The sequence below is a fragment of the Myripristis murdjan genome, chromosome 6 (genome assembly GCF_902150065.1).
Source record: "Myripristis murdjan chromosome 6, fMyrMur1.1, whole genome shotgun sequence".
Classification (NCBI taxonomy): domain Eukaryota; kingdom Metazoa; phylum Chordata; class Actinopteri; order Holocentriformes; family Holocentridae; genus Myripristis; species Myripristis murdjan.
In genome coordinates, this window is record NC_043985.1 from 17916109 (window position 1) to 17940966 (window position 24858).

The window sequence follows — 24858 nt, forward strand, 5'->3', positions numbered from 1 at the left end:
TGCCCTTCTTGAAAAAGGGCTTTTGATGTCCGCTGTATTTTTGTTGGAGGTGTAGTGAGGTCTGGGCACGAGAAACTAAGGGAAGGAGTGATACCCAACACATCCCGGGCCCTCTGTAGCAACACTGCCACATTCTGACCTTTAACCTCTACTCCTCCAGGAAATAGGCTAAGTGACAAAAATTGTGACAAGTATTTATTGTAGCCTGTGTTATTTGTGTCGCAAAACCTCTTTACATTTATGATGTACGTCAGCAACAAAGCACTCCTTGCGTATGGAGCTGAAGACTGTGTGTGGAGAGAACACGTTGCCTCCTTGTGGACTCGCTCTGTCCTAGTGGCTTGGCATTGCATCTCACCCCTTTCTGCTTATAGCTTTGGGGATTTACTGTAATGCCATTGTGTTAGAGGGGATTGGCCCTGTACTGACACTGATGATGCCTTCCTCATTGAATTTGGACTCATTATTTGCTCTGTTCGAGGCTGAACATGGGGCTGGGCATGTTTGGAGGGGAGTGGATTCCAGAGCAAGGATGCACACTCTCGCTTTCACCCAGTAATGAGAACTTGCACGCTTGCGATTTTGGCCCTCATGTCTGGACAGACCAGTGATTAAGCGAAAATTGCTCCCCTGAACTTGCCGTATAGTAATAGGCTTGTCTCTTGCTTAGTCAGATGTATGTAATAAGACTTCTTAAACTCTAGCATGTGCAGTCTGCAAAACCAGGATTATTATGAAAACCAAAAAAAAATAAACTGCAGTTTGGTGGGCTTAAGGGTTTTTAGTAATTCCAAAAAAAGTTAAGAAGAGCAGGATTGATCGTTCCCAATATTGCCTCCAACATGCCCTATGCTTTCATGCCAGACATATATTTAGCTCAGTGCTGCACCCAAAGGAATGCACAGGGCTTTTTAGTCCAACCATTTTTTTCAGCAGGTGCCTGTGCAGCCACTTCCATATTTTCTGTATGCTTTCGCCTCATGTATCTGGCTGAGCTTGTGTACAGTACAGGAAAAAGAGCTTATCAGTTTCAGATAACTTTTAGTTCTGTCTCCACCAGACTAGGACACAGACATGATATGGCACAGCAGATACTCCCAGCAGCAGTCTGCAGGAAGGACAGTGGATACAGCCCTGCCATCATTTGTAATGCCATCCCTCTGAGGGCCGGCAAATACAGCACACACAAACACACACACACACACACACACACACACACACACACTGATGCGCTGAAAATTCATTTTGACTCTTTTCCCTAAATGCACACCCCTCTGGCTATATTTATTTTTTCTCTCCACACTGGTTAATAAAATGTAAATTGGTTCAGTTGTAAATATGAGTTGCGAATCGGTTAGAGCTGCCTCTAACTCCTGTACATTTTAATCAGGTAGGTAATAAGCAATACAATAAATTTATCTAAGGCCATACAACACAGAAATATATAACTATTACTTACCTTAGCAGCATTATGGCTTAGTCTGATGGTGACTCCTTTGCATCAGGGATGTAGAGGGTAACACTCCTTTTTCTCCACCCCCGTCCTCAATTTACCATATGGCCCACCTCTTCAACAAAGAGTGCGCTAACTTAAAATACACAATTGTGATGTGTACAATCTAATTTAATGTATTTATTTATGTATTTTTGCCAACTTTGTATAGTGTATAAATATCTATAAATATATGAAAAATGACAGTACTGTATAGATTTTAGCTGCCTGGTAAGGTTAATAGTATATACTTGGTAGACTAAAAGAAAAAGCGTAGAGCTGTTCAAAAGCCAGTTATTGAGAACATGCTTTCTGTAAAATCTGGTGCCACTGGCTCTTTTTATATTCTAGGTTTTGTTTCCGGTTTATTTTTTTATTAGCCAGTGATCCAAAGTGTGTGTTGTTCTTCTTTTCATCTCCGTTTGTTTGTTAATCGGTTTATTTGTCGTTTATTTCTTGATGAGACACAGCGAGGTTCTGGCAGCCAGGAGAGTGCATTGGAACGCAGAATGGGACCCTGTGCAGTAGTGTGTGTTAGGTGTCTGTCCGTCCATGGTAGTGCTAGTGCTCTCTGTGCAGTGCCTCCCCTCTTCCCTTCTCGCTGGTGTAGTTGTGTCACGTAAATGCAGTGTGTGTTAAGGTGTGGGATGACCGTGCTAGCTGAAGCTGACAGATGCCCTCTCTCTCTCTCTCTCTCTCTTTCTCTCTCTCTCTCTCTCTCTTCGCCTCCTTCATTATAATCCCTCATTTTAATCCTCCACCAAGTATAGATTTCCACTTCGTCGGACCCGATTGTTCATTTATTCTCCCATTGAACTGTTAATGCATACACCGCGAGAGTCCGACTAATTCCTCAGTAATCCATGCTTCCTCATCTATCTGTGATTCTTTGTCCATTAGCAGCTCCAGCTCTCACCCCTCCTCCTCCCTCACTGGGGAAATGCACCCGGTACATTACTGTACAGCAGGAGAGGCCTTAGATTTCCTACAGAGCTCTGTGGACCAGAGAATGATTTATTAGCACAAACATCTTTGAAAGGGAAGGGAGCTGTGCAACAAGGAAGTTCCCAGACTTTCCCTCTTTGTCATGCTCCAGCAGTTTATGCCTTCATGGGTTGACCTATGAGATGTGCTCGAGGTGGTGTGTCAGATCAAGCCCAAAGCTCCATTTTCCTCCTGAACACAAGTGCAGAGGAGAAGGGCAGCTGTCAGCACAACGCGCAGAAACACAAAGCAGCCATATACAGAGGCCCGAGCAAAGGCTTTTGACTCAAATCTATGTCGCAGTGGCTGGTGGTCGTCTGCGCCACCCTTCAGATGCCTATTTGTAGCAAGACTAAAGGGAATAGCCTTAACGATTGGACCAACTGCGTAAAAATGTAATAAGAGTGGGATATGTACATTTGTAGTGGAATATTATTACCTTCCCTTTCCCACGCCAAATTTATTAATCAGTATTCCAATGTGTTGCTTGGTTGCTCTGTACATATCTGTGTAGTACTTCTGTTGATGTCCCTGTGTTAGGATAGTGATGGGTTCTCACTGGGCTGGCTCCACAGACCCCCTCTCCCTCCTGCACCTTCCCATTTCCTCTAACTTTAAAACTTCAAACATTCCATTCGAACCAAGTGAGCAACATGTAGGATAAATTAGACTTCACGTACCGGCTGGGCGAAAACCCGCAGAAGAGCTGAACCACAGACGTTTCACCTGGAGCCATGATAATAACCAAGACGTCTTGTCTGTGTTCATGTCCCTCTGAGGGCCTCTTCCCCGCAGCTGACAGCACACTCAACTTAAGGACCTTCACGCGTGCCTCTCTGCTCCTCCGTACCCGCCTCCACGCTGACCTCATTGGCTCTGAGAGGTCACTGAGTCACTGGCTGGCTTGAGGAGCCACTGTGCACTGTACAGTATATCACCAGGCCCCTCCTGGCTCCTGCTGAGAGGCTGTGGGGTGAGATAAATGAGGTGAGCTGGAGGTGGGAGAGCCCTGGGGGAGGCGGTAGAGAGGCCTGCCGTCCCTGTGGGCACATCCTGGGTCAGGAGGGACAGCAACGAGGGCGTCTGGAGGTCAAACCCAGTAGCACTTTTGTTTTGCGTTCCATGTTTTTTAGCCTCTCCTGTTTTTTGGCCGAGCGGACTGTGATCTTACTGGTTGATTTTCTCGTCCTCCTCCACCCATCTGTGTTACAGGGTGTGTCGGGTGGGCGGAGCTATGGAGCTGAGCTCTGATTTTGTTCCATATTAAAGAATCATTTTTACTAAACCTGTGTTGAGAGATTCATTGTTCTTGGAATTTGTTTTGCACGGTAAACTGGGGAGTGATGTTGTAGATTTGACCACTGACTCTTAAGATGTTTTACACTGTTTCAGCTGGAGATGTGTCTGAGAGATAAACACAAGGGGTGTGAAGCTTTGGCTTAAGATTGATTCATGATCCACAAATTTATTCAATTTAAGAAAGATTTTCATTTTTGGAACAATTTCCATTCAGTTCAAGTTTGTAAAGCACGATTCAACTGAAGGATTTGATTGAGTACTTTTAGCCACAAAATTTGTATCCATTAATAAACACTTGTTATTCATTTTCTATTACAATGTGAAAAAACAATTACACTTACAAAAAAAAAAAAAAAAACACTGACAAGAAGTTGCAATATATTATAGTATATACATAGTATATTATAGTACTATAATATTCTATTAGATCACCACAATGTTAGGTGTTTTTTGTTTCATGGATGAATCCATTGAAAGCCTTTCTTATGGATTTCTGCCAATGTCATAGGGGTTCATTTCTATTTATATCTTTTATCAGATCAATGCAGTTGCATCAGCACAATATATAAGCAATGCATTGAGACAATTAATGAGTGGTTACACCACTAACACACACACACACACACACACACACTGTATATGAGTTGTAATATAAGTCATTACAATCCATAATGATACCCATTTCAATTTAACATGCACGCCCATTTGTTGATAGTTAGAGACAGCAATTTGCAAGGCTCAGTGCTCTAATCTTCTGATAGCAATTTTGTACAAATAATTTTGTGGGGCAGAAAGCCTCTGCTCTGACTAACACATTAGTCAGCATGCAGGTAAATTAATCACTCTGTTACATATTATACTCTGAAGGAATCCTTTATGTATTTCCAAGAATGGTGACAGATTTTCTTATCTAGCTTAATTAACTTCTGCAGTTTGGTTTTGCTTTTGACACGTTGCAATTAATTCAACAGTTGTGCTCCTACTCAGTTTCAATCTATCAAACATACAATTACATAAATATTAAATGTCACTTCTTAGGACATCAACACAATAGTGAAATCTGATGATCTTGGGTGTTTTTCTGCCATGTAATCTGCTTCTCATCAAGTTACAGAATGGCTTGTCTTGTACATGACAGGAAATGTATTTGCTTTGACTTTAAATGTCTTGGTTTATGCCCGAATCCCATTCTGCTGATCATACGCTGCCTCTTTAGTATTACATGCACAAAAGCTGACTGAAACTCAAAATGGAAAAAGATGACAGCGCAGTTTACTCCAAACTGTCTGTGCCAGATTTGCCTATTAAGTACAGAAGTCAAAAAGGAAGCAGGAGAAGAGATAAGTCTTAGGAACAGTGAGGCGATGAAGCAGAGAGAGCACCTCTGAGACCTGCCACACAAAGAAGGTCCTTAGAGCTTGAGCTGTCTCTTATATCTCTCTAAATATTAATTTGACGATATTCTATGGTAGACACAGAGGCAGGTTATTGAACTGACAGAGAAACCATTGAGAGTCTCCCCCTGTCCCCCTGGAGCAGTAGAGTATGAAGAGCAGAGTTGAGCAGAAAGCAGACGGGCACACAGACGGACACTCAGTCAGCCAAGCTCCTGCAGACAGGGGCTGAGGTGTTGTCCTTCTCTGAACTACAACAGACGGCTGCAGGCAAGCCAAACGCATCACTCGACGGGAGACCCTCGCTTGCATCACCTCGGTCTATTTTTAGATCCGCTGCACCCACCTTTTTCTTCTCTTAAGCTTCCTCAGTGTTCTGGGTGTTATCACGAGTGCAATCTGTTGCATAAGGCACAGAAATTGTTGTTTTCAGCTGTGTATTTATTCTGGATTTTTTTTATCAAGAAGCAGGCCCTTTTGATACTATCTGGAAATATATATAATTTCCTTAACATTTGTATTCATGTCTGCTGCAGCTTGGCCACAGCAGATATGTGAATTATATAGATGTAGCATAAGCATAATTCACAGTGAGCTGTATGGCAGACGTAGGCAACCGTGTGCAATATTACACTAGGTTATTGCAGTGATTAGCTTGGCTTTTGTGATTGAAGGCTTTCTAATCAGTGACATCAGGAGGTGTAGTTTTTGGTTTGGAGTGAAAACCCACAGACTTTCAGCCTCCCATGACACATAGTTGCTATTCCTGGCCATTAGATTACTGTGAAGCTATGACTGGAAAATGCCAATAATCTGCATGTTGTGTTTACAAGCAAAGAAGCAGGAAATGGGACTGTCAGTGTCAGTGATGCAGAAGTTTCCCTGTAGTTACTCTTTTTTTTCTGTTTTGGAGAAGATAATGAACAGTTACACAACAGCTTGTCAGGCAAGAAAGACTGTGGATTTACAATACGAGCAGCAGCTTGGTAAAGATAGGCACCATCGGCTTCCAATGCCAGACAGATGGAGAGAAGAAAGGCAACACAAAGTGGTGTGACAGAGGTGGAGATGCAGTGTGAATCCAAGGGGATGAGATGAAAAGAGAAGGAAAGGGGTGTGAGAATTAAACGAAAGTGTCGACATGATGTGAATATGCATTGTTGGTGCTGGCGATGAACTGATCCAGTGGGTGAGCAGGCTGTCATGGAAAAACCCCCACTTACATTTCTTAACAGGAATAGATTATCTGTCATACTGTGATTCAGAATCCCCAGCCAGTGAAATGAGGAAGAAAAACATGCTTGTCTGTTTGAAGAGGATATGGAATCCCCGATGTAGCCCAAAGCTCAGCGAGTGTTGCATCCACTCCGTGGAGATCACACAGTTTTATATGATAGTTTGCCCCCTCCAGTTAATTCTGGATCCCTGCTTGCTGGTGTGCTAGCCAGTGTGAATGTGTGTTTATGTCTGAAGTGGAGAAATCCTACTGGAGCTGGGAAATGATGCATGAGAACACACTGTCCATCTAGTTAATATTCATTAAAAAAATCAAGCATGTGTAGATATTATATATTTGGTGGGGAGATATTTACCCCGGTAAACAACGTTGGGTGATAACTTTGTGCAATTTCAAGTCATCCATCATCTCACATTATCTTACATCTATTCTGAGATGCGAGGAGTCTGAAAATAGTCACTGCCTGTATGGCGTCACACTGCCATCCAGTGGTCATTTTTGAGAACTGTCATGTGAAGGCCGGTGTGGCTATTTGTTACTGCAAATGTGCACTTGCCTTTAATGTCTGCTCAGCTGAAAGACAGAGTATTGATGTTATTAGCACCATCACAAAATGTGCCGAGAACAGCCGATTAAAGTGCAATTTGCAGGCAACAAATCATGAATCCCACAACAGACCTCGGTGTAGCAGGAGGTAAAACAGAAAATTAAATCTTGCTTTGACCCAGTCAAATTACCTGCAAGGACAAAGTCTTTAAGAAACAAAACATAGGGCTTAATAGAAAAACAATGCTGGTGCTGAATGTAAGAAGGTGACCTCTTAAATTATGAAGTCATTCTTCAGCTGTAATGTTCTGCCCTTGTGCAGAATCTCCTAGCAACAGAGACTTGTTGTCCTACAAAACCACACTGCGAGACAGAAAGGTGAGCAGACAACCAGGAGATTCAGGTATGCCTCGGGTCTCAGTTGAGCTTTACTGTACTGTGGGAGATATTTTTTTCTGGTATTTATATGCAGTAAAAATAGGTTAACCTACAAAGCAAGAGTGGTATTACTTTTACCTGGAACTTTTCTCCTGCAAACTAACACATTGTTGTGGCAACAGCATTTGAGAAAAGGAGGGCATTGTGCATTATTCCCTATAGATTGTATAATCCCCTTTTGAGAAAGCTTTGATGGATAATGCCAAAACTAAGCAGTTATACCTTGTTTACTGTTGTTGGCTTTTCATTTGTGGTTACAACACAGCCCGCATGCCCTAAGGACTGGCCATCCATCACCGATGTCAGTGAAGGTTTCCATTACACCAGTCACAGATGGCTGAGCAGGGGAAGATAGTCACGCCGACTGTGGGAGCAACAGGCATCAGGGGACGACTGACCAGCAGCACACTCAGCCTCTGCAGTGGCTATAATAAGGCTTCATATGGTGAGATTGTACAGTGAGGTGGAAAGCATCACACTTTGCATGAGAGAACGGAATCAAAGAGTTAAAGCATAAACAGGCAAAAGCTTTGATCACCATGAGCATCTCCAAAAAGGATTAGGACTCAAATGGCACCAGTACATTGCTTTCCGCTGACCAGCTGTATTTGTACCGCTGTCTTTCACACAGGCAGGGAGAACTTCACTCCTTGCTTGGCTCATCACTCTGCAACAGGTTACTCATCAAATCTCAGACCAGCCATATATTACAAACCCAGTCTGGACCTCACTGACAACCCTCGGCTGGGGTGAGTGTTAGGGCAAAGAGGGGCTAATGCTTTGCACGCACTGACTCTGAAAATGAAAGTTAAGTCTGGGAGTGTGTGTGTGTGTGTGTGTGTGTGTGTTGGGGGTGGAGGGTTTATCCTACTATGCACTAAGCAGGAGGCAGGGAAACATTTCAGACAGGCTGGCAGTCTATCACAGGGCTAGCACACAGACACACACACATTCACATCTATGGGTAATTTAGAGTAATCAATTCACTGCATGTCTGTGGGACTGTGGGACATAGACTGTGGGAGGAAACCCACATAAACACAGGGAAAACGGGCAAACTCAACACAGAAAGGACCAAAAACCTTCTTGCTGTGAGGTGACAGTGGCGGCCACTGAGCCACCATGCCAGAAATGAGAAAACATGCTTAAATAAGTCCCCCCCTCCATGGGAAGGCCAAAGATCAGGGTCAGCCATAATGGAGATTCAGGACACCTGGTGAGCGTACATGCTTGCCAACACAGAGGCTAGGACCTGCATCCTTTTTGGCTGAATGGCAAACTCCGTCTCTTTATGCCGTTCTGCTGTCCAGTGGTTATCTAGCCTATCATCTCGACTCACTCACCCACAACAGTTTATATTTTTTGTAATCTTTTGTAATCGACTGCCCAAATGAATTGAAGGGAAGTGAGCAGACGCCAAGCCTGATCATGGTTACATTAAATGATTGTGTGTTGGCTCACACAGAAGTGTGTTGTCGTCCACAGGCTCTTGTTATCAGACAACTTCATATCCCAAACCAAACGCGATTATCAGCCTTACACCAGGTCTGATGGTTCAGAGGCCTCCCCAAATCTCAGTGACAAGGCCAGAGAGAGCGGCTACCTTCAGCTAGGGACTGTCCCTAAAAGAGTGAGTGTGCTTCTTCAAACAGAATATGAGGGAGCATTCGTACCTCATCGCCCAGCACCAACAGGTAAACTCCACTAACAAACTGATGAGTTTCAAGGTCCAAATTTTTTATTGAAGATTAAAGTGCATTAAACCACATGGTCTCAACATACATAACAAAAAGAAAGTGCAATGTAAATATATACTGTAATACAAATAGATAACATGAGAAAGACAATAACAGAACTGATGCAAGAGTATCATTGTGTAAAAAAAAAAAAAAAAAAATGATGGTGGTTGGTGATGACAAATCTGTTTCAATTCCCAGTTTCTAGGAACCATGTGACTGTGGGTCGAAAGGGAGAGAGTAGTTTCATTAGAGAAACAGCCTGTGAGCCAAACACATTTCTCCCTAAAAACAGCTGCTTGGTTGGTATTTTTTACTATAATAATCACCAGACTTGTAAAGGAATTCTAGCACCCTGGATTGTAGGAAAATATGAAGCACATTACTGTACAGTACACCAGCGACTGTACAGCTGTTTAGTCTACCTAATCCTTAATGTTTACTTTTGTTGTTTTAATGTTGGTTACTTCTCAGGGTGAGCCTCGTCAGACACAGGACTCAGTAATGAGAAGTGACTTCTTGCCACTATCATTTCTTCAGGTTGACAGACAGTATTTCTCATTCATGTTGAATAATTGATACTGAAGTCTTTTTATTTTGCATAAACTGTGAAGTTTCATAGTGTCCCTCTGCTTATCAGGGCACTGAGGCATTACCAAACGTGGGAACTCATACCTCTCGAGAAACAGGGTTCACTCGAAATACCACAGATCCCTTGGCCTGTTCAGTAAGTTGCTCTCCTCTCAGCCATTAGTAGATCAAAAATATAATATCACAACCTCATCATTCCTTCCTATTCTATGTCAGGCCTCCCTGCTGCCATCATCCCAGACAAAGAATAATGCACCAACTGAGAGGTTTATTGGACGAAAGGTTAGCACTGACTACAAATCCATCGTATTCATTTTATTATATATATTCCCTCCGTGCTTAAAACTATTTTTGTTTATATTCTGCTCACTTGTTCCCAGGAGAGCTCTGGGTTTGTTCTCAATGAACCGGGCAACCAAACTTTCCCAAATACACCTTTTGATCGCTTGCACTTTCTCACACACTATCAGAGCAAGTAAGTGTTTTTTTTTGGTATTTACTCTTAAGCTGACTATCTAACTAACTAACTAACCAGTTTAAACACTGCAAGATTTTCTCCTAAGAAATCCCAGCATCCAGTGGAGCCTCTTAAAACTGATGTGTTATTGTAGGTTTTGTGATCGTGCTGCAGTCGAAAAGCTGAGATCTGGCTCGACCTGGGCAGGCATCAATAATAAAAGGAGCAACGGATTCACTAGGCGAGCCACGGACAGGTAAACAGAGGATGCACACATGCTCTCCATCATGCATACATTCCCTGTGACTCATATTACGTTTTTCCACAGGCAAAACTTCAGTGCATAGAGCTCCACACCTGTGATGTGAGCCAGTATCAAACCAAATGTCTGGCGAAGAGCTATGTAACTGCTCAACACACAAAGTAATGAAATAAAATGCTGGATTCATCATTGTCATTATTGTGTGTGCTACTTTGATGTCTTCAATGAATCCTTCATGATGGCATTTAGCTCTCAGAAAAGTCAGTGGTTTGCATAGGAGAGATAATATTGAAAGTTAGAACGGACACATTATAGAATATTCTTGTTATAAAACATGTGAAAAGCCTAACAGAACAGACAGTCGTGCAAAGCAACTGCTGCCAAAGCCAAAAGAGCAAGTGAGGTAGTCATGACCGAGATGACGTATTGTTTTTGCTGTGCAGTCGACAGCTCCACTGTCACTGACCCACGGAGAATGAAAGGAGTGTAAACTAATGGGCAAAATAACTGCACTCCAAATGAGTACAGCACTGATTCTGCTGTGTGTCAAAATGTTTAGCCACCCATTGCTGTGGCACGAGGAGCGGGACGCTGAACCTGAGGCGGATCTTATTCCAGCAGCGTCACATCGTGTGTCAGATACTTGCATATAATACATCAAATGTGGGCTCCGCTATCTCTCGAAATGTGCCGTGGCTTTACATTACCAGCAGTACTCAAATTAACATACTATGTCGAAACTTGAGATACATGAAAAGACACTTTGTACCCGCAAAGCATTTGCCTAGTGAAATAAAATACTTTATGGTAATCATTTTCACGGTGAAGACTTGAAGAAGGAAATATGACATTCAGAATTAACATGTAATATGAATACTAGGGATGTCAGAGGAATTGATACTTAGGTACCAAGTCAATACCAAAATTTCGAAAATGATATTACTACAAATGTTTTTTTAACAACACAACTTGAAGTCTCTAACTTAGTGTTCTTATTCTAACATAGCCTTAGCCTACGTGTTTAAATATTTGTTTACATCACTTCTTACGAAATTAAATATTTGTCACATCACTGTAAAAAAAAAAAAAAAAATGAGAGCACATAATCACACCATTGTATTAATTAGTACAGCAGGCCAATGCTGTGCTTGTATCTTGTGTAGTCTATATTCCTAAATATATGAAACACAAAGTTTCTGTGTAATTTTTTTAATTACGGTTTTGCCAGGGTAGTCAGGTTTTGGGAATTGATATTGATATCTGTGTCCAAAATTTTGATATTGGGACATCCCTTGTGAATACACAGCCATTTAATGTGATGTATATGAAAAAAGACTCTTAACATGTAAAACTGTAAATTGTAAAATATGGAATCATGACAGTCACATAGAAGAGCCCCTGTGACATAAAACATTGTGTCATTCTGTTTTGTAGTTGTTTCCCAAGCGCAGACACAAACAACAGAATCTCAATACACTGCCACACGAGTATACACATAAATATTTCAGCAGTTAGATAAATATTTCACTCTTTCAACAAGATGAGGAGGAAAAAAAAGAGATACGTGGAGGGAAAGAGGATTGAATTTCACACCAGGTCCACATGAATAATGACTACAGAGATGAGAGGAGAACAAGGGTTGGGTCTACGTTACATTAGACGCCGAGGTAGAAAAGGTAGGCACCGACAAAAGGAATATACGAAGGTCATCGTGGGCCTGACACAGCCTATGCTTGATGTGGTGCTCCCTGACCCGAGGCTCAAGAGTTTTATTTCAGTAATAATCTCCTCCTTGACTTTTGACAGTCCATTTCATGTGTGAAGCCTCCCTATGGACTTGCCTTTTATGGTGAGGTACCCCAGCTATTCATCCCTTTAATAATCTGCCTCAGCTCCCTCTCTTGGCACTGACGCTCACAAGACTGCTTACACAACACTGACAAGGGTTTGGAGGTTGTGTTTAGTGTGTAATAAATATTTTGTAAATCTAAGCTCCAACACACACATGTACACATGGTCTCGGTGTGTAAAAATAGCAATAAGTCTATGCTGAGGTATTCTGGCAAGCACATAAAACAGACACTGACCATGATGTGTGAGAAACAGTGGTGACACAACAGTGTGTGTCAGTCAAGTAAATTATGTATGTATGTGTGTGTGTGTGTGTGTGTTTTATAACAGTAGTTGGTGATTAATGTGGTTCCCAATCAAGAAACATCTTTATGCAAATGATTGACACCGGCTTGATAAACTAAATAAATATTTAATGAGGGAAGAGTAGGTCTCACTCAGAATAGAACTGGAAAAAAACTGTATCACATTGCAACAGTTAATGCATATAAAGTATGTCCTATCAGAAAACACACACACACTGCACAGCTGCACACACATATGTATGCAAATGCGCATACACACACAACCTGAGTCCTGCTCTGATTTGCCAATTTGCAGCTGATTGAGATGTCACAGATGCTGTCAATCCATCATTTCATAATGTCCAGTTCATTAGTTTTCACAGTTAATAAATTAGCAGCGCAGCCCCGTTACAAACGTGAAGAAAGCCTCCTCTCTGCCGGGATGATCAGTCATCTGCCTCAACTTGCCTATGATACACGAAACAATATTTATCTGGAACTGTGAGGAATTTTCAGGCCTCTCAGTCCCGTCTTCCAATGCCCTCAAATTCCTCCCCCTCCTCATATTCATAGTCCATCTGGGCCCTGTCATACTCCAGCTCCTCTCCATCGTACTCGAACCCCTCTCCCTCACAGATGAGCTCCTCTGTCTCATACTCGACTCCTTCCTCATCATATTCCAGCTCAGCACCATCGTATTCTGTGACAGGCCTCTCCAGGTCCCCCTCCTCGTCCCTTACCGGGGAGCCGTCCTCCCCCATGTCATTGGCAACATCTTCTTCCATGTTCACTGAGGCCTCATTTGCCGCTTGGCTTGGGTTGGAGCTGCTGTTCTTCAGAATGCCGTGAATCACCGGCTCCTCCCCTGCCAATGCCAGCTCTTCCGCCTCTTTCTCCGCAGCCTTTCGCCGCCTCTCCTTCCTGTTGTCGCGCTCCTCCATGAATTCCACGGCCCCTTCCCCAACCAAGATCACCTCCTCGCCCACCTTGGGAGGGCCTTTAACGGGGTTGTGGTCGTAGGAGAACAGCCGCAGGGCAGGGAGGCGTCTCAGGCTGGGGAACTCGGTGATCTTGTTGCGGTCTAGGTCTAATATCTCCAAACCCTCCATGCGCAGCAGAATTCTGGGGAAGTTCTCAAAGCGGTTCCCGTAGAGCCACAGCCCTCTCAACGCCTCCATGCGCCACAGGTCAGCAGGGAGTGTTTTCAACCGGTTGTCCCCAAACTGGAGGGACCGGAGGTGGGGCAGGTCGTACAGAAGTCGTGGGAAGCGTTCAAAGTAGTTGCTCTCTATCCACAGGCAGCGTAGGTTCTGGAGGTTGCTCAGCTCATCCGGGAGGCTCATAAGGCGGTTGCTGCCCAGGTACAGATGAGTAAGGTTACTGAGTTGGCAGATGGCCAAGGGAACATCCTCCATCTTGTTAAAGTCCACGGCAAGTGTGCGCAGACCCTCCAGCTGGGAGATGCTGTCTGGCAGAGTGCGCAGGCTGTTGCCGCACACATAGAGCTTCTCCAGGTGCATCAGTCCACAAACGCGGGATGGCAACCGCCGGAATTTACGGTAGCTCAAGTCCAACACCGGATCTCCACTCTCCAGCAACTCCTCCACACCCAGGGGAAGCTCTACCTCCTCCTCCTCCTCCTCTTCCTTTTTCTTTTCTGCAATTTTTTCCTTCTCTCCATCCTCGTCCATCTCCTCCTCTTCTTCCTCCCCCTTACCGGAAGAGTTGCCCATGCTGCGGCCTGCTGTCCCTGACTCCTGGATGAGTCAGGGCAGAGTCATTTGATGAGGTAGTGTCTGTGACGGGTTAAGCCTCAGCCTGACCGCTGTTGTTTCATGGTAGAATCCACTGACAGTACCACCAGCTATAAACAGCATCATGGTCCTGGCTGCCCTGCACTATTTCACAGCCATCCAACAGCAGTCTAACCACTGTCAGGTGTCTCTTCTTCTCTTCATCGAGTCAGCACCATTTGACCAGCAAACTCCAGGGGAAATATTTAGCAATATTCGGAGTAATAGTAATGATAGTAGTAGTAATAGTAGTAGTAGTAATAGTAATAATAGTAGTAATAATAATAGTAATAATTATGGTAATAGTGATGCTGGTTAATGAGCTCAATCAAGCGAAGGTGAATTTTGGGCAAAAATTATGCAGTCCTTACCCTGTGCAACTTTTCAGAATTGTTTTCCTTACTTTTCCTCTTGGAATTGTCTGAGAGTTTCATGAGAAAGTTGAAATGCAGTTCTGAAGTCAACTGTTACCTTGATCTGGATAACCTATCCCGGATATTCAGGACAGAAAAGAAACTGCCAATTTAGGACACTAAACTGTCAGGTCGATGTCAGTTTATTGTCCCTCTCCCTGGCCGGTGTCGCTGGATAAGCCCACAGTGTCGGCGCAGCTCAGTGACCTGGCCGGCGGCAAAGAAAAACAGTTAATGGAAGTCTGTCCACTAGTTAATGCAGCCGCTGCCTGTTATAGGCCAAATATCCCGATGTTATAATCCGTTCTTGCCAAATTGCACATTTCGAAAACTGCAACGCTGACTGGCTCCGCTCTGCTGTTGTTGCCCACTTCTCTCCATCAGCTTTGCATTGTCTCCCTCGGTAGCCGCGCAACCGGAATAGGGGGCATTTAGACGTATCACATGGTGCAAGTGCGCGCGCGTGTGTATGTGTGTGCGTGTGTGTCTGTGTGAGTATGTGTGAGTATGGGTGTGTGTGTGTGTGTGTGTGTGTGTGTGTGTGTGTGTGTGTGTGTGTGTGTGTGTGTGTGTGTGTGTGTGTGTGTGTGTGCCAGCCAGAGACAGTGAAAAAGAGAAAAGGAGAGACAAAAACTTGTGGTTTAAACAATTTAAAAAAAAAAAAAAAAAAAAATGTTATTCTCGAAAATAGGCCTACTTGCAAGTTTGAAAATGAAAGTAAATAAAATGAATTGAAAGTTAAATGTTTTGCTTTTATAGCTTGCATACCAGCCTCCACTCAGACCATGTGTGTAAAGAGAAAAGACACACAACAACAACGACAACCAAGCTGAGGCTAGTTAGTTAGTTACTGATATCCAAATGGGGTAAGTCCACTTGCTTGTATGGAGAGGAAACCTGAGCTTTCCAAAATATGCTATCAAGGGGAGCCAAACATTTTCTGATGACCCACTAACAGATTGTTTAACTTTTCCGAGCAGGATCAGGTCACTGAGCTGGACAAAGGCATTAGGCAGATTTTCTGATTTTCATTGTAACACGGTCCCCCTCCGAGCAAGGAGACTGGCAAATGCAAAACATGTCTTTTACTTGTCATAACGCATTGTCCCCTGGAACCCCAGTGATGGCTGTTCCAGCGCTGGGTTGTATCAGGCACTTCAGACATTAGTTTTAACAAGCTTTTAACAGGCAATTAAAAAGTTGTGATGACAGCTCGCCTTTGAACTTTGACAGAACAGACACAAAAATAGCAAAAATATATGCACTGTTGCCACCCCTCAGCAGTGTGTGAGTGTGTGGGTTGCTGGGTTATGTGTGGCGTTGTACACAAAATGACAAGACTACTAGTGTGTGTTATTGAACTTGAACCCAAACCCAAGGAAGAGACCAAAAAGATTAAAACCCCTGTGCTACAGAGAATGTAATAAACCTAAATCCTTGATAGATACATAGATAGATAGATCTTAAGGAAGCCTGAATGAAGCCTAAATCTGTGCAATATGATTATGACAGACAAGGTCAAACAGTTGCTTGCATGCCTTGAAAAATTATGTATGCACAGAAGTATCTGTTAAATCAGGTCTTTTCTATAATGTAACTACTGTATTTTCAAATAGATAAAACTTGCCAAAACTTGGATAAATCTAAAGCAGTTTCTCCAAAAATGACCAGTGTTGTTATTAGAGGAGAGAAGGTAAAACAAAAGGGTCATACACACAATACAAAGAGCAAGAGCACAACTTTAGGCATGTCCAAGAGGTGGCAAGATATGGCAATACAGCAGACACTTAGCTGATTGACATTGTGCTTAGGTGGTTGTGATACTTAAGAAAAGCCAGGAAAAGCCGGGTCAAATCTGCAACACCCCTGTCACACTGATGAGCCGTGCGAGAAGAAGAGGACAAACAGGGGGACAGGCTACACTGTGCTTGAGGATAATCCTGTCTTATATGGTGAGGACCGAAACAGCTGATTTGCACATTTCTGCATCACGTCAAAATGACCCTGGAATGGCACAATGGACTGTGATGCAGCAAGCAGACAGTGGACTTCAGGGGGTAAATGAATGTGACTGTTGAGCTGAATGTAATGAGTGCAGATGAAATATTGCCACCCTCTCTGCCCATCCCATCCCACATGGGAAACATATGGCCAAAACAAATAATCTAAAACAAATCTTGGCATCGACAGTCATTAGTTGTGCACCAGGGACTGAATAAAATACACCACTGTGGTGATGCTGAGTTTATACATTTATTTATTAAATAATTCTGGATTATCTAATATTAGCACACCGCAGGGCATGGCAAATTGAACACAAAATTAAAATGATATCTACTGTACACTGAAGGCACAGCATCCTCGGGGTCAAATGAGGATAAGGCAGCTGTATGTTTAAAGGAGCACATTTGCACCATCTAATGGTGTTTGAAAGTACTTTGTCAAAAAGTGTACGACACAATGCAAATGACTCGCTTTCAAATGGCGGACTTTTTAATCAAATGCTCGTCACACTCCATATTACAAAGCTGTGCTACCAATTAATAGAAGTTATTACCTTGTCATATTGAAATGGTGTACTGAAGTAGTGTACTTACTGTTCCTGCTGGAAACACACGTGAAACGATGCCTGTGTACTTACCATTATAATAATATTTGATTTGGAGTCAAATATCAGCAGCCAGGAACATCGACAGATTAATAAGATGCAGCCTGTTTTATCATAAAGGCAAACTGACAAAAGGCTACTATGGATTAATTTTTTAATGATGAAAGATAAAACTGACCAAGAATATACATGAAATATATTTCAGAAAGAGCAGAAATTTGTTTTGTTCCTGTTTCGGTGGGATATGTGCATAGGCTTGGCTGAAAAAATGGCGAATTAAATCATCACTGTACAGTCTACAAATACTGTATTGGCCTTTTTTTTGTGGGGGTGGGGGATCTTTTTTTGGCATATAATTAAACATATTTTGAATAATACGTGAAATGTCTCACTGAGAATCTGCTCCACCAGCGTACTCGCACCAAGTCTTGTCTGATCGCACAGGCGACAAAATATTCGGATGAGCTGCTATGAGCCAATTGCAAATATGCCAGTAGTCCAGGATATCCGCGGATTGGCCCAGAAACCCTCGAATGATCGGCTCGGCATTTGTAGTGAATGAGTGGCTAAATAATGAGTCAGTGAACACATCAGGGAAGAGGATCAAATTGATGTTAACTGTTTGAAATGGATCGTTGCGAAACGTGAGTGAAAGTGTGCGGTTGTGCTGTAATGTGATTCAAAAGCAGGGAGAGTAAAATATGGATTCCAGCAGCCTACTGTAAGTCTGCTTTTCTTCATCTGTGTAGGCCTGTAACGTTAGACACAAGCCTGCCAGCCGTTGTTCTTAATAATTACATTTAATTTATAGGCTTTTCGGCGTTAATCGTTATTCAATGTGCCGTGTGGGGTTTGATTAGGTCTGTGATGCTTACAGCCCACTGTGAGTTATTTGTTCACATTAACGGCATCTGCTATTATAACATGACGATTAATGGGAGGCGTTGCGATGAAAATTAATTGCCTAAAACGCGTAATACAGCCGATATATGGATTAATTCCATAATATCAGCCGTGAGGATTTGTACTTGGCGTTGAGCTTCATGGATAGTGTTTGTATTAGACAAATGATGTGGAGTCAATTGGAGCCACCAGTTGCGGTTCTCGGTTTTCAGACATCAATTATTTGTGAGGACATTGCAACGCTCTTTGTGTTACTTCACTCCTGTTACAATCAACTGCGTGGTTAAAGTATGGAGAGCAACAGGTTAGCCTCTCTCTGCCTCTGAAAGCACCGTGCGCTGCTCACTATGGAGTCTGGAAAATCTGGGACTCCAGGGATTTTCTCTCACTGTTAGAGAAGGGAGAGGAGCAGGGTATTTTTTGACACTTGGGTGTTTGACTTACCCTCAGCACTTTGCACCTCCCTTGCAGCTGACTGGCCCTCAGTGTCCAGGTGGATCCAGGCCAGAGACAGGATGGCTTCCTGTGTGAAGATGAATGGTGGAGGCCAGTTGGTAGAGCTGGAGGAGCCAGGCAGCAGGCAGGGTGGCAGCGTTTACACCTGGGAGGAGGTTCAGAGACACTGCCATAGGAACGACCAGTGGCTTGTCATCGATCGGAAGGTCTACAAAGTCACCCAGTGGGCAAAGAGGCACCCAGGTGGGTTTCGGGTCATCAGCCACTATGCTGGAGAGGATGCCACGGTAACTATGCTTTCTCACTCATTATTTTTTTAAAAGGTTGCAGATAACAGATAATATCTCTATCTATCTATCTATCTATCTATCTATATAGATATAGATATATAGAGATAGATAGATAGATAGAGATATATATAGATATATATAGATATTTTAAAACACTAGTGCTGTTTACTTTATGTTGATATTCTAGGAGTGATCAGAAATTCACCCATGTTTTTATTAAAAATACATTATTGGCAAAAGCCTAATAATTTCCAATCCTGTATCCCTCAGCAGCATCACTGTTAAATTATCACGGTGTTATTATTTCTGTGTTCTAGGAGGCCTTCACCGCGTTTCACCCCAATCTAAAATATGTGCAAAAGTTTCTGAAGCCCCTGCTGATCGGTGAGCTGGCAGCAACAGAACCCAGCCAGGACCGAAATAAAAATGTAAGACCATCTCATCTTTCTTAAATAAAGCGTCGCATCCGTACTGTTAGCTTCACTATGACAGAGTGGCCTAATAAGTGTTATGCACATAAAAGGCCTGTTTTATTGCCCTGCCCCGATATTGCTATTCCTGTTATCTAACTCAAACTGCCCTAGTGGTTTGTTTTTCCTGTTCATTGTGCCAAAACTTCTGTATTTACTATGGCACAGTGACAGTAGCCTATCCATCTATCTTCAACCTTTACCCCTGGCAGAGCAGAGACGTGCATCACCTCTCCAGCTACAGGAGTGTATCTGTTCACTCTCCTCTTCTTTCCTCTCTGCTCTCAGGCCTCAGTTGTTCAGGATTTCCACACTTTACGTGCAAAAGTGCAGAGCAAGGGTCTGTTTCGAGCTCGGCCGCTGTTCTTCTGCCTCCACCTGGGTCACATCCTGCTGCTGGAGGCGCTGGCCTGGCTCATCCTCTGGGCTTGGGGGACCAGCTGGACCATGACGCTGCTGTGCGCTGTCATCCTGGCTGTTGCTCAGGTGACAGGAACAGTATCATCTCATTATAACTCCCACTGATCAGGGATATTGTTAATCTAAAAATGCTCTTCCTCTTGTCTTCTTTTCCAGTCCCAGGCTGGGTGGTTGCAGCATGACTTCGGCCACCTCTCCGTTTTCGGGAAGTCTAGCTGGAATCACATTTTGCACAAGTTTGTCATCGGTCATTTAAAGGTGTGGGGCTTATGCTTTCCTTTGTTAGTGCTTGTATCACATTTTGCATTATCGCCTATGTCTTTGTATTGTATAGAGCTTAAAACAATGTTGTTTTTTTTAAGGGTGCCTCCGCCAACTGGTGGAATCATCGACACTTTCAACACCATGCTAAGCCAAATGTCTTCAGCAAGGACCCTGATGTCAACATGTTGCATGTCTTTGTAGTGGGAGACTCGCAACCAGTGGAGGCAAGTGCAAAAAGTTTTGCAACCAGCAGCTATTTCCATTATGATTTTCTCTATAAAATGTTACAAATAATGATAAATTCCCATCACAATTGCGAAAAGCAGTATTTTAAAATTGCTTACATAGCCTTAGCCAAAAAACCCAAAGTATTAATTTTATAAGCAACCAGGCTTTGCCACCTGTGACCAACAACAGTTTTGTGTATCTACTTCATAAATTATTCAAACAATTAACCAGTGACCAGGATGATAAGTGATTAGTATTCTGTCAATTGACTAATGGAATCACTGACTAATTGTTTCAGCACTGGTAAGTAATGTTGGCTTATCGCAGCCTCAACACATGTTCTGTAGCACTAAATCTTTCATAAGCTGCTCGTCTAACTCTGTGCCCCTTTCTGTTGCAGTACGGCATCAAAAAGATAAAGCACATGCCCTATCATCATCAACACCAGTACTTCTTTCTTAGTATGTTCCATTTATGTATTTTAGAATCATTTAAAAATCAATTAGACTGTGAAAGTTTCATAGGAATAACTGGAATCTCTTTCTCTTTTAGTTGGCCCGCCCCTGCTCATCCCTGTGTACTTCCACATCCAGATATTACGCACCATGTTTTCCCGCCGGGACTGGGTGGTAAGATGCCAGCTCCTGTTTAGGACAGTGCATCCTGTTACAGTTACTCGAAACAAAACAGACATTGTGATATAAATATTAAAAAAAGAGATTTGTTTCAGTGAGTTATGATTAAATAAATGATGTTCTCAGAAACAATGCAGCTCCATCAGTCGTATCAAGCATCTTGTCTTCTGCAGGATCTGGCGTGGTCCATGTCCTACTACCTTCGCTACTTCTGCTGTTACGCCCCCTTCTACGGCCTCTTCGGCTCAGTGGCACTCATCACGTTTGTCAGGTTGACAGTCTAATTAAAATCAATCTCAATTAAATCAAAAACATTCGTTTGCAGCACATGGTGTAACAACCTGTTCTGTTGCTACTTTTTTCTTGTCCTGAACAATGCAGGTTTCTGGAGAGCCACTGGTTTGTGTGGGTGACTCAGATGAACCACCTGCCAATGGACATAGACCATGAGAAGCGCCAGGACTGGCTGACCATGCAGGTACTCTGTAGCCAAGAGTTCACACTTCACAAGAACTAGCTCAAAGTTCAGTTCACACATTTCACAATTTTGAATTTTGAGTTCACAGCCCCAAAAATGAACTTGTTCACATTCATTGTGCTCTGAGCTATTCTTTTTCAGTAGATCCTCTTCTTCCTCATTCATCACTAGCCTCGAATAATGGTCACTGCCCACTTTCCAGACTAAATGAACTAATGTATACTACTATAGAACCACAGGTTATATTGTCATATATGTGTCACCTAGCAGGCCAACTCAAAACAGATTGGTCTTATCATGCTCTTAGTCTTTGTTAATGATTTCTTGTGATCATCTCTCACTTGTAAATATTGCTCAAGACTGGTAAGATGCCTCAACTTGATGAGCCTTTTCAAATTCCATGATGTTCGACTCACATTCATTAGTTGCAAACGGACACTTTCAGTTCACCTCTCACCAAAAATGTGATGAATATAACTCTGCTTATTGGGATGCCATGGTACCAGAGTACCAGAATAGGTTGACACCAATACCTGGGAAATTCCACAATTGTCAAAACCAGATTCAATGCCACAACAAAAACAGAGACCTCATTCAGCACACACACTTGAGAGTAACTAAACCCCAAAGCTAAGTCTCTGTATCTCCTACTCTCTCTAATGGTGAAAAGAAGGGTGCTTGATCTTTGGTTTCAGGTGATGTCACCAACCATGGAGTAAAACTGGTGGTGATGTCACCTGCCACCAAAGACCAGACACCTCACTTTTCACCACCAGAGGTCAGGCTTCATGGAGGATTTCGGCTTTAGATACTCTGTTAAAAGTTTTGTATATAAAATCTATATGTTTAAAGTGTTTAAACACATACTGTAGGCTACAATAAAATAAAATCATTGAATTATAGTACCAGCTTCTAGTCCTCGAGATCTCGTAAAAAATACATTTTGAATTTAATTTTGATTTTCACTCCAGTGAGCATGACTGCAACCTGAAGTGTTTCAAGTTAAACATACAGGTTAAGGCTACGTTTAAGAAAACTGACTTAAAAAAATTATGTATTAAGTTCTGCTGATACTCCTGATGCTTAAAAAAACGCTATTGATGCTGTTTTTATTATTATTATTTATTATTGTTTATTGTGTGACAACCCTTCTTCCTTCCTCCTTCCACATCTTCAGCTAAACGCCACCTGTAATATTGAGCAGTCATGCTTCAACGACTGGTTCAGTGGGCACCTCAACTTTCAAATCGAACACCAGTAAGTGCAATAATGAAGTAACTTGTCTCTTGAAAGACATATTGAAGCTATAATTTACACAAAACTTAAGTAAAGTTTGCAGGAGCTCAACCTTCTCCCAAGCTGCTGAAGCTGATGTGGTCATCTGTTTACAAATCCAACAGATAATGGCTCAATTTTGATTTTGGGGTGATATATTCGTTTTAAACATGCAGGATGACACATGTTAATGTCTGACACATGCCCTCTCTTTGTTTTCCCTGGCAAAGTCTGTTTCCTACCATGCCGCGCCACAACTACCACCTAGTGGCCCCACTCGTGCGTGCACTGTGCGAGAAACATGGGATTCCTTACCAGGTGAAGACGATGCGGCAAGGTCTCACTGATGTCGTCAGGTGAGCAGGGCTGGAAAACAGTCCTTACTCAGGTGGAGGTGGTGTTACCTTGCTGATGTTTTACCTGAGCGGAAGTAAAAGTACCACTGCTCACGTTGCTCACAGCAAACCTTACTGAGTTACTTTTTACAGCATGAAACATTAGTGGATGTGATCTTTTCCATGCAGTTATAAAAGGACGGGAGTACAGAGTTAAAACTAAATTCTTTTAATTGGGAAAACAATTGAAATTATAAAATAAAGTGCAAAAACAAATGAAAACCAGACAGTTTGTGTCTTCCTCTCCTGACTGACTGTTCACTGCACAGGCCTCCACAGTTGATCATCCAAAATTATGCATCACATAACTTTTAATCACATCAATTACATGTGCAACTGGTTAAAATGTAGCTAAGAACGATTCGTGAAAAAGCCACTCAGTTACAGTAACTGGACTAAATGTAGCAGTGTGTGATGTAAGAATTTGCTTTACAGAGACGAATTAGTTAGCAATCTGACAGAAATTAGTTGGCAACTCAAAGAAAAACATATGTAAAGTCACCAGGTAGGACAACCTCGACACCAAAGTTACTATTGTCAGTTACAGTACATGTGCACTGCTCTGAAAATCACATTTAAATTGAGCTCACACATGGTGTAGTGACATTTTTTGTAAATTTAGCAACATATGATTCTTAAGCTTTTGGGGTTTCATAACGTGTATTTTCTACTGATGATAATTATTTATCAGTTTTTTGTTTTCTCTCTCTTTTCTGCAGGTCACTGAAAAACTCAGGGGAGCTGTGGCTTGATGCATATCTCCATAAATGAGAACAACTTGAGTCTGTTGCCTATACTGTACCAAAAAGAGTCTCATGAATGACTATCATTGATAAATTATATGTTTGGATTTATGATTCAGTATAAAGTAGTATGGGAACTGATTTTCTTTCATCATTGATGTTGTAGCCAGTCTTAGTTTACTTTTCAGATTCAATGCAGGATTTTTATAGTGTTGACAGGATGTTTCCAAATCGCCTGTATCCTGAACTAGCGCTGGGTAATGTGAACAAAACGAAATATCATGATATCTTTGACCGAATACCTCGATACTGATATTGTGACAATAATGTCAGGATGACTAATGGTGCTTTCCTAAGATTTTTACACCCAAGAGATTTTTGATAAACATTAGTCATTAGTCAAGTGGATATAAGCATGTAGAGGCAGATAATAGAACAGCTATTCAGAAAATTGCATTCCTTTACTGTAAAGCAGCCTTTAAAACCAGGAAAGGACAACACAGTGCTGCTATATCCAAAATGTCGGACAATATCTAGTCTCATATCGTGATATGGATATGATATTTACGTATTGCCCAGCCCTCCTTGATCTAATATGGTACATTATATAGAATTGTGAAAATTGCTTGTGATTTATTTAAAACTACTATTGTTTTTTGCCCGTTTGATCAGGAGAATCAATTTGATGGATAAAGTGTGACAATCACTTTTAAGCTGACAAATGGGGCTTTCTGTCTAGCTTCAAGTCTGACTGTATTGTAGTTGTGATTTTCTGTTAGACACTCTCTTTTTTCCTCTAAATCCAACTCTCTTGTCTTCTAATACATTAAAAAACAATAAAAAAAAAAAACATGTGGACTGACACTCTGACTATATTATTAATCTGATGACAGAAATAACAATAGCAACAATATGT

At 42.2% G+C, this 24858-nt stretch overlaps 3 protein-coding genes across 3 annotated transcripts; 2 read left to right on the forward strand and 1 right to left on the reverse strand.

Annotated features, from left to right (window-relative positions):
• The first annotated feature begins 7723 nt into the window (after positions 1-7723).
• Positions 7724-10691, forward strand: saxo4 (stabilizer of axonemal microtubules 4). The gene is made up of 10 exons (XM_030053531.1): positions 7724-7835; positions 8022-8139; positions 8876-9084; positions 9328-9428; positions 9601-9666; positions 9767-9853; positions 9934-9999; positions 10098-10192; positions 10329-10430; positions 10503-10691. The coding sequence occupies exons 1-10, from the start codon at positions 7724-7726 to the stop codon at positions 10519-10521; spliced, it is 975 nt and encodes a 324-aa protein (XP_029909391.1). The 3' UTR covers positions 10522-10691.
• Positions 10692-12796: 2105 nt separating this feature from the next.
• lrrc10b (leucine rich repeat containing 10B) lies at positions 12797-14341 on the reverse strand. The gene has a single exon (XM_030054189.1). It carries the CDS (start codon positions 14302-14304, stop codon positions 13093-13095), a length of 1212 nt encoding a protein of 403 aa, XP_029910049.1. The 5' UTR covers positions 14305-14341; the 3' UTR covers positions 12797-13092.
• Positions 14342-17947: 3606 nt separating this feature from the next.
• Positions 17948-24747, forward strand: fads2 (fatty acid desaturase 2). Its single transcript, XM_030053956.1, has 13 exons — positions 17948-18029; positions 18760-19031; positions 19352-19462; positions 19793-19990; positions 20081-20182; positions 20287-20412; positions 20817-20877; positions 20969-21045; positions 21225-21322; positions 21433-21529; positions 22707-22786; positions 23035-23160; positions 23919-24747. Exons 2-13 carry the CDS (start codon positions 18804-18806, stop codon positions 23968-23970), a joined length of 1356 nt encoding a protein of 451 aa, XP_029909816.1. The 5' UTR covers positions 17948-18029; positions 18760-18803; the 3' UTR covers positions 23971-24747.
• Positions 24748-24858: the final 111 nt, after the last annotated feature.

Coding starts and splice junctions, on each gene's coding strand:
- saxo4 (XM_030053531.1), top strand. CDS start 7,724: ATGGCTGAGCAGGGGAAGATAGTCACGCCGACTGTGGGAGCAACAGGC. Junction 9,085..9,327: donor TCATCGCCCAGCACCAACAG/GTAAACTCCACT, acceptor TTCAATTCCCAG/TTTCTAGGAACCATGTGACT. Junction 10,000..10,097: donor AGAGGTTTATTGGACGAAAG/GTTAGCACTGAC, acceptor ACTTGTTCCCAG/GAGAGCTCTGGGTTTGTTCT.
- lrrc10b (XM_030054189.1), bottom strand. CDS start 14,304: ATGGGCAACTCTTCCGGTAAGGGGGAGGAAGAAGAGGAGGAGATGGAC.
- fads2 (XM_030053956.1), top strand. CDS start 18,804: ATGGCTTCCTGTGTGAAGATGAATGGTGGAGGCCAGTTGGTAGAGCTG. Junction 20,183..20,286: donor TTGTCATCGGTCATTTAAAG/GTGTGGGGCTTA, acceptor GTTTTTTTTAAG/GGTGCCTCCGCCAACTGGTG. Junction 22,787..23,034: donor AACTTTCAAATCGAACACCA/GTAAGTGCAATA, acceptor TCCCTGGCAAAG/TCTGTTTCCTACCATGCCGC.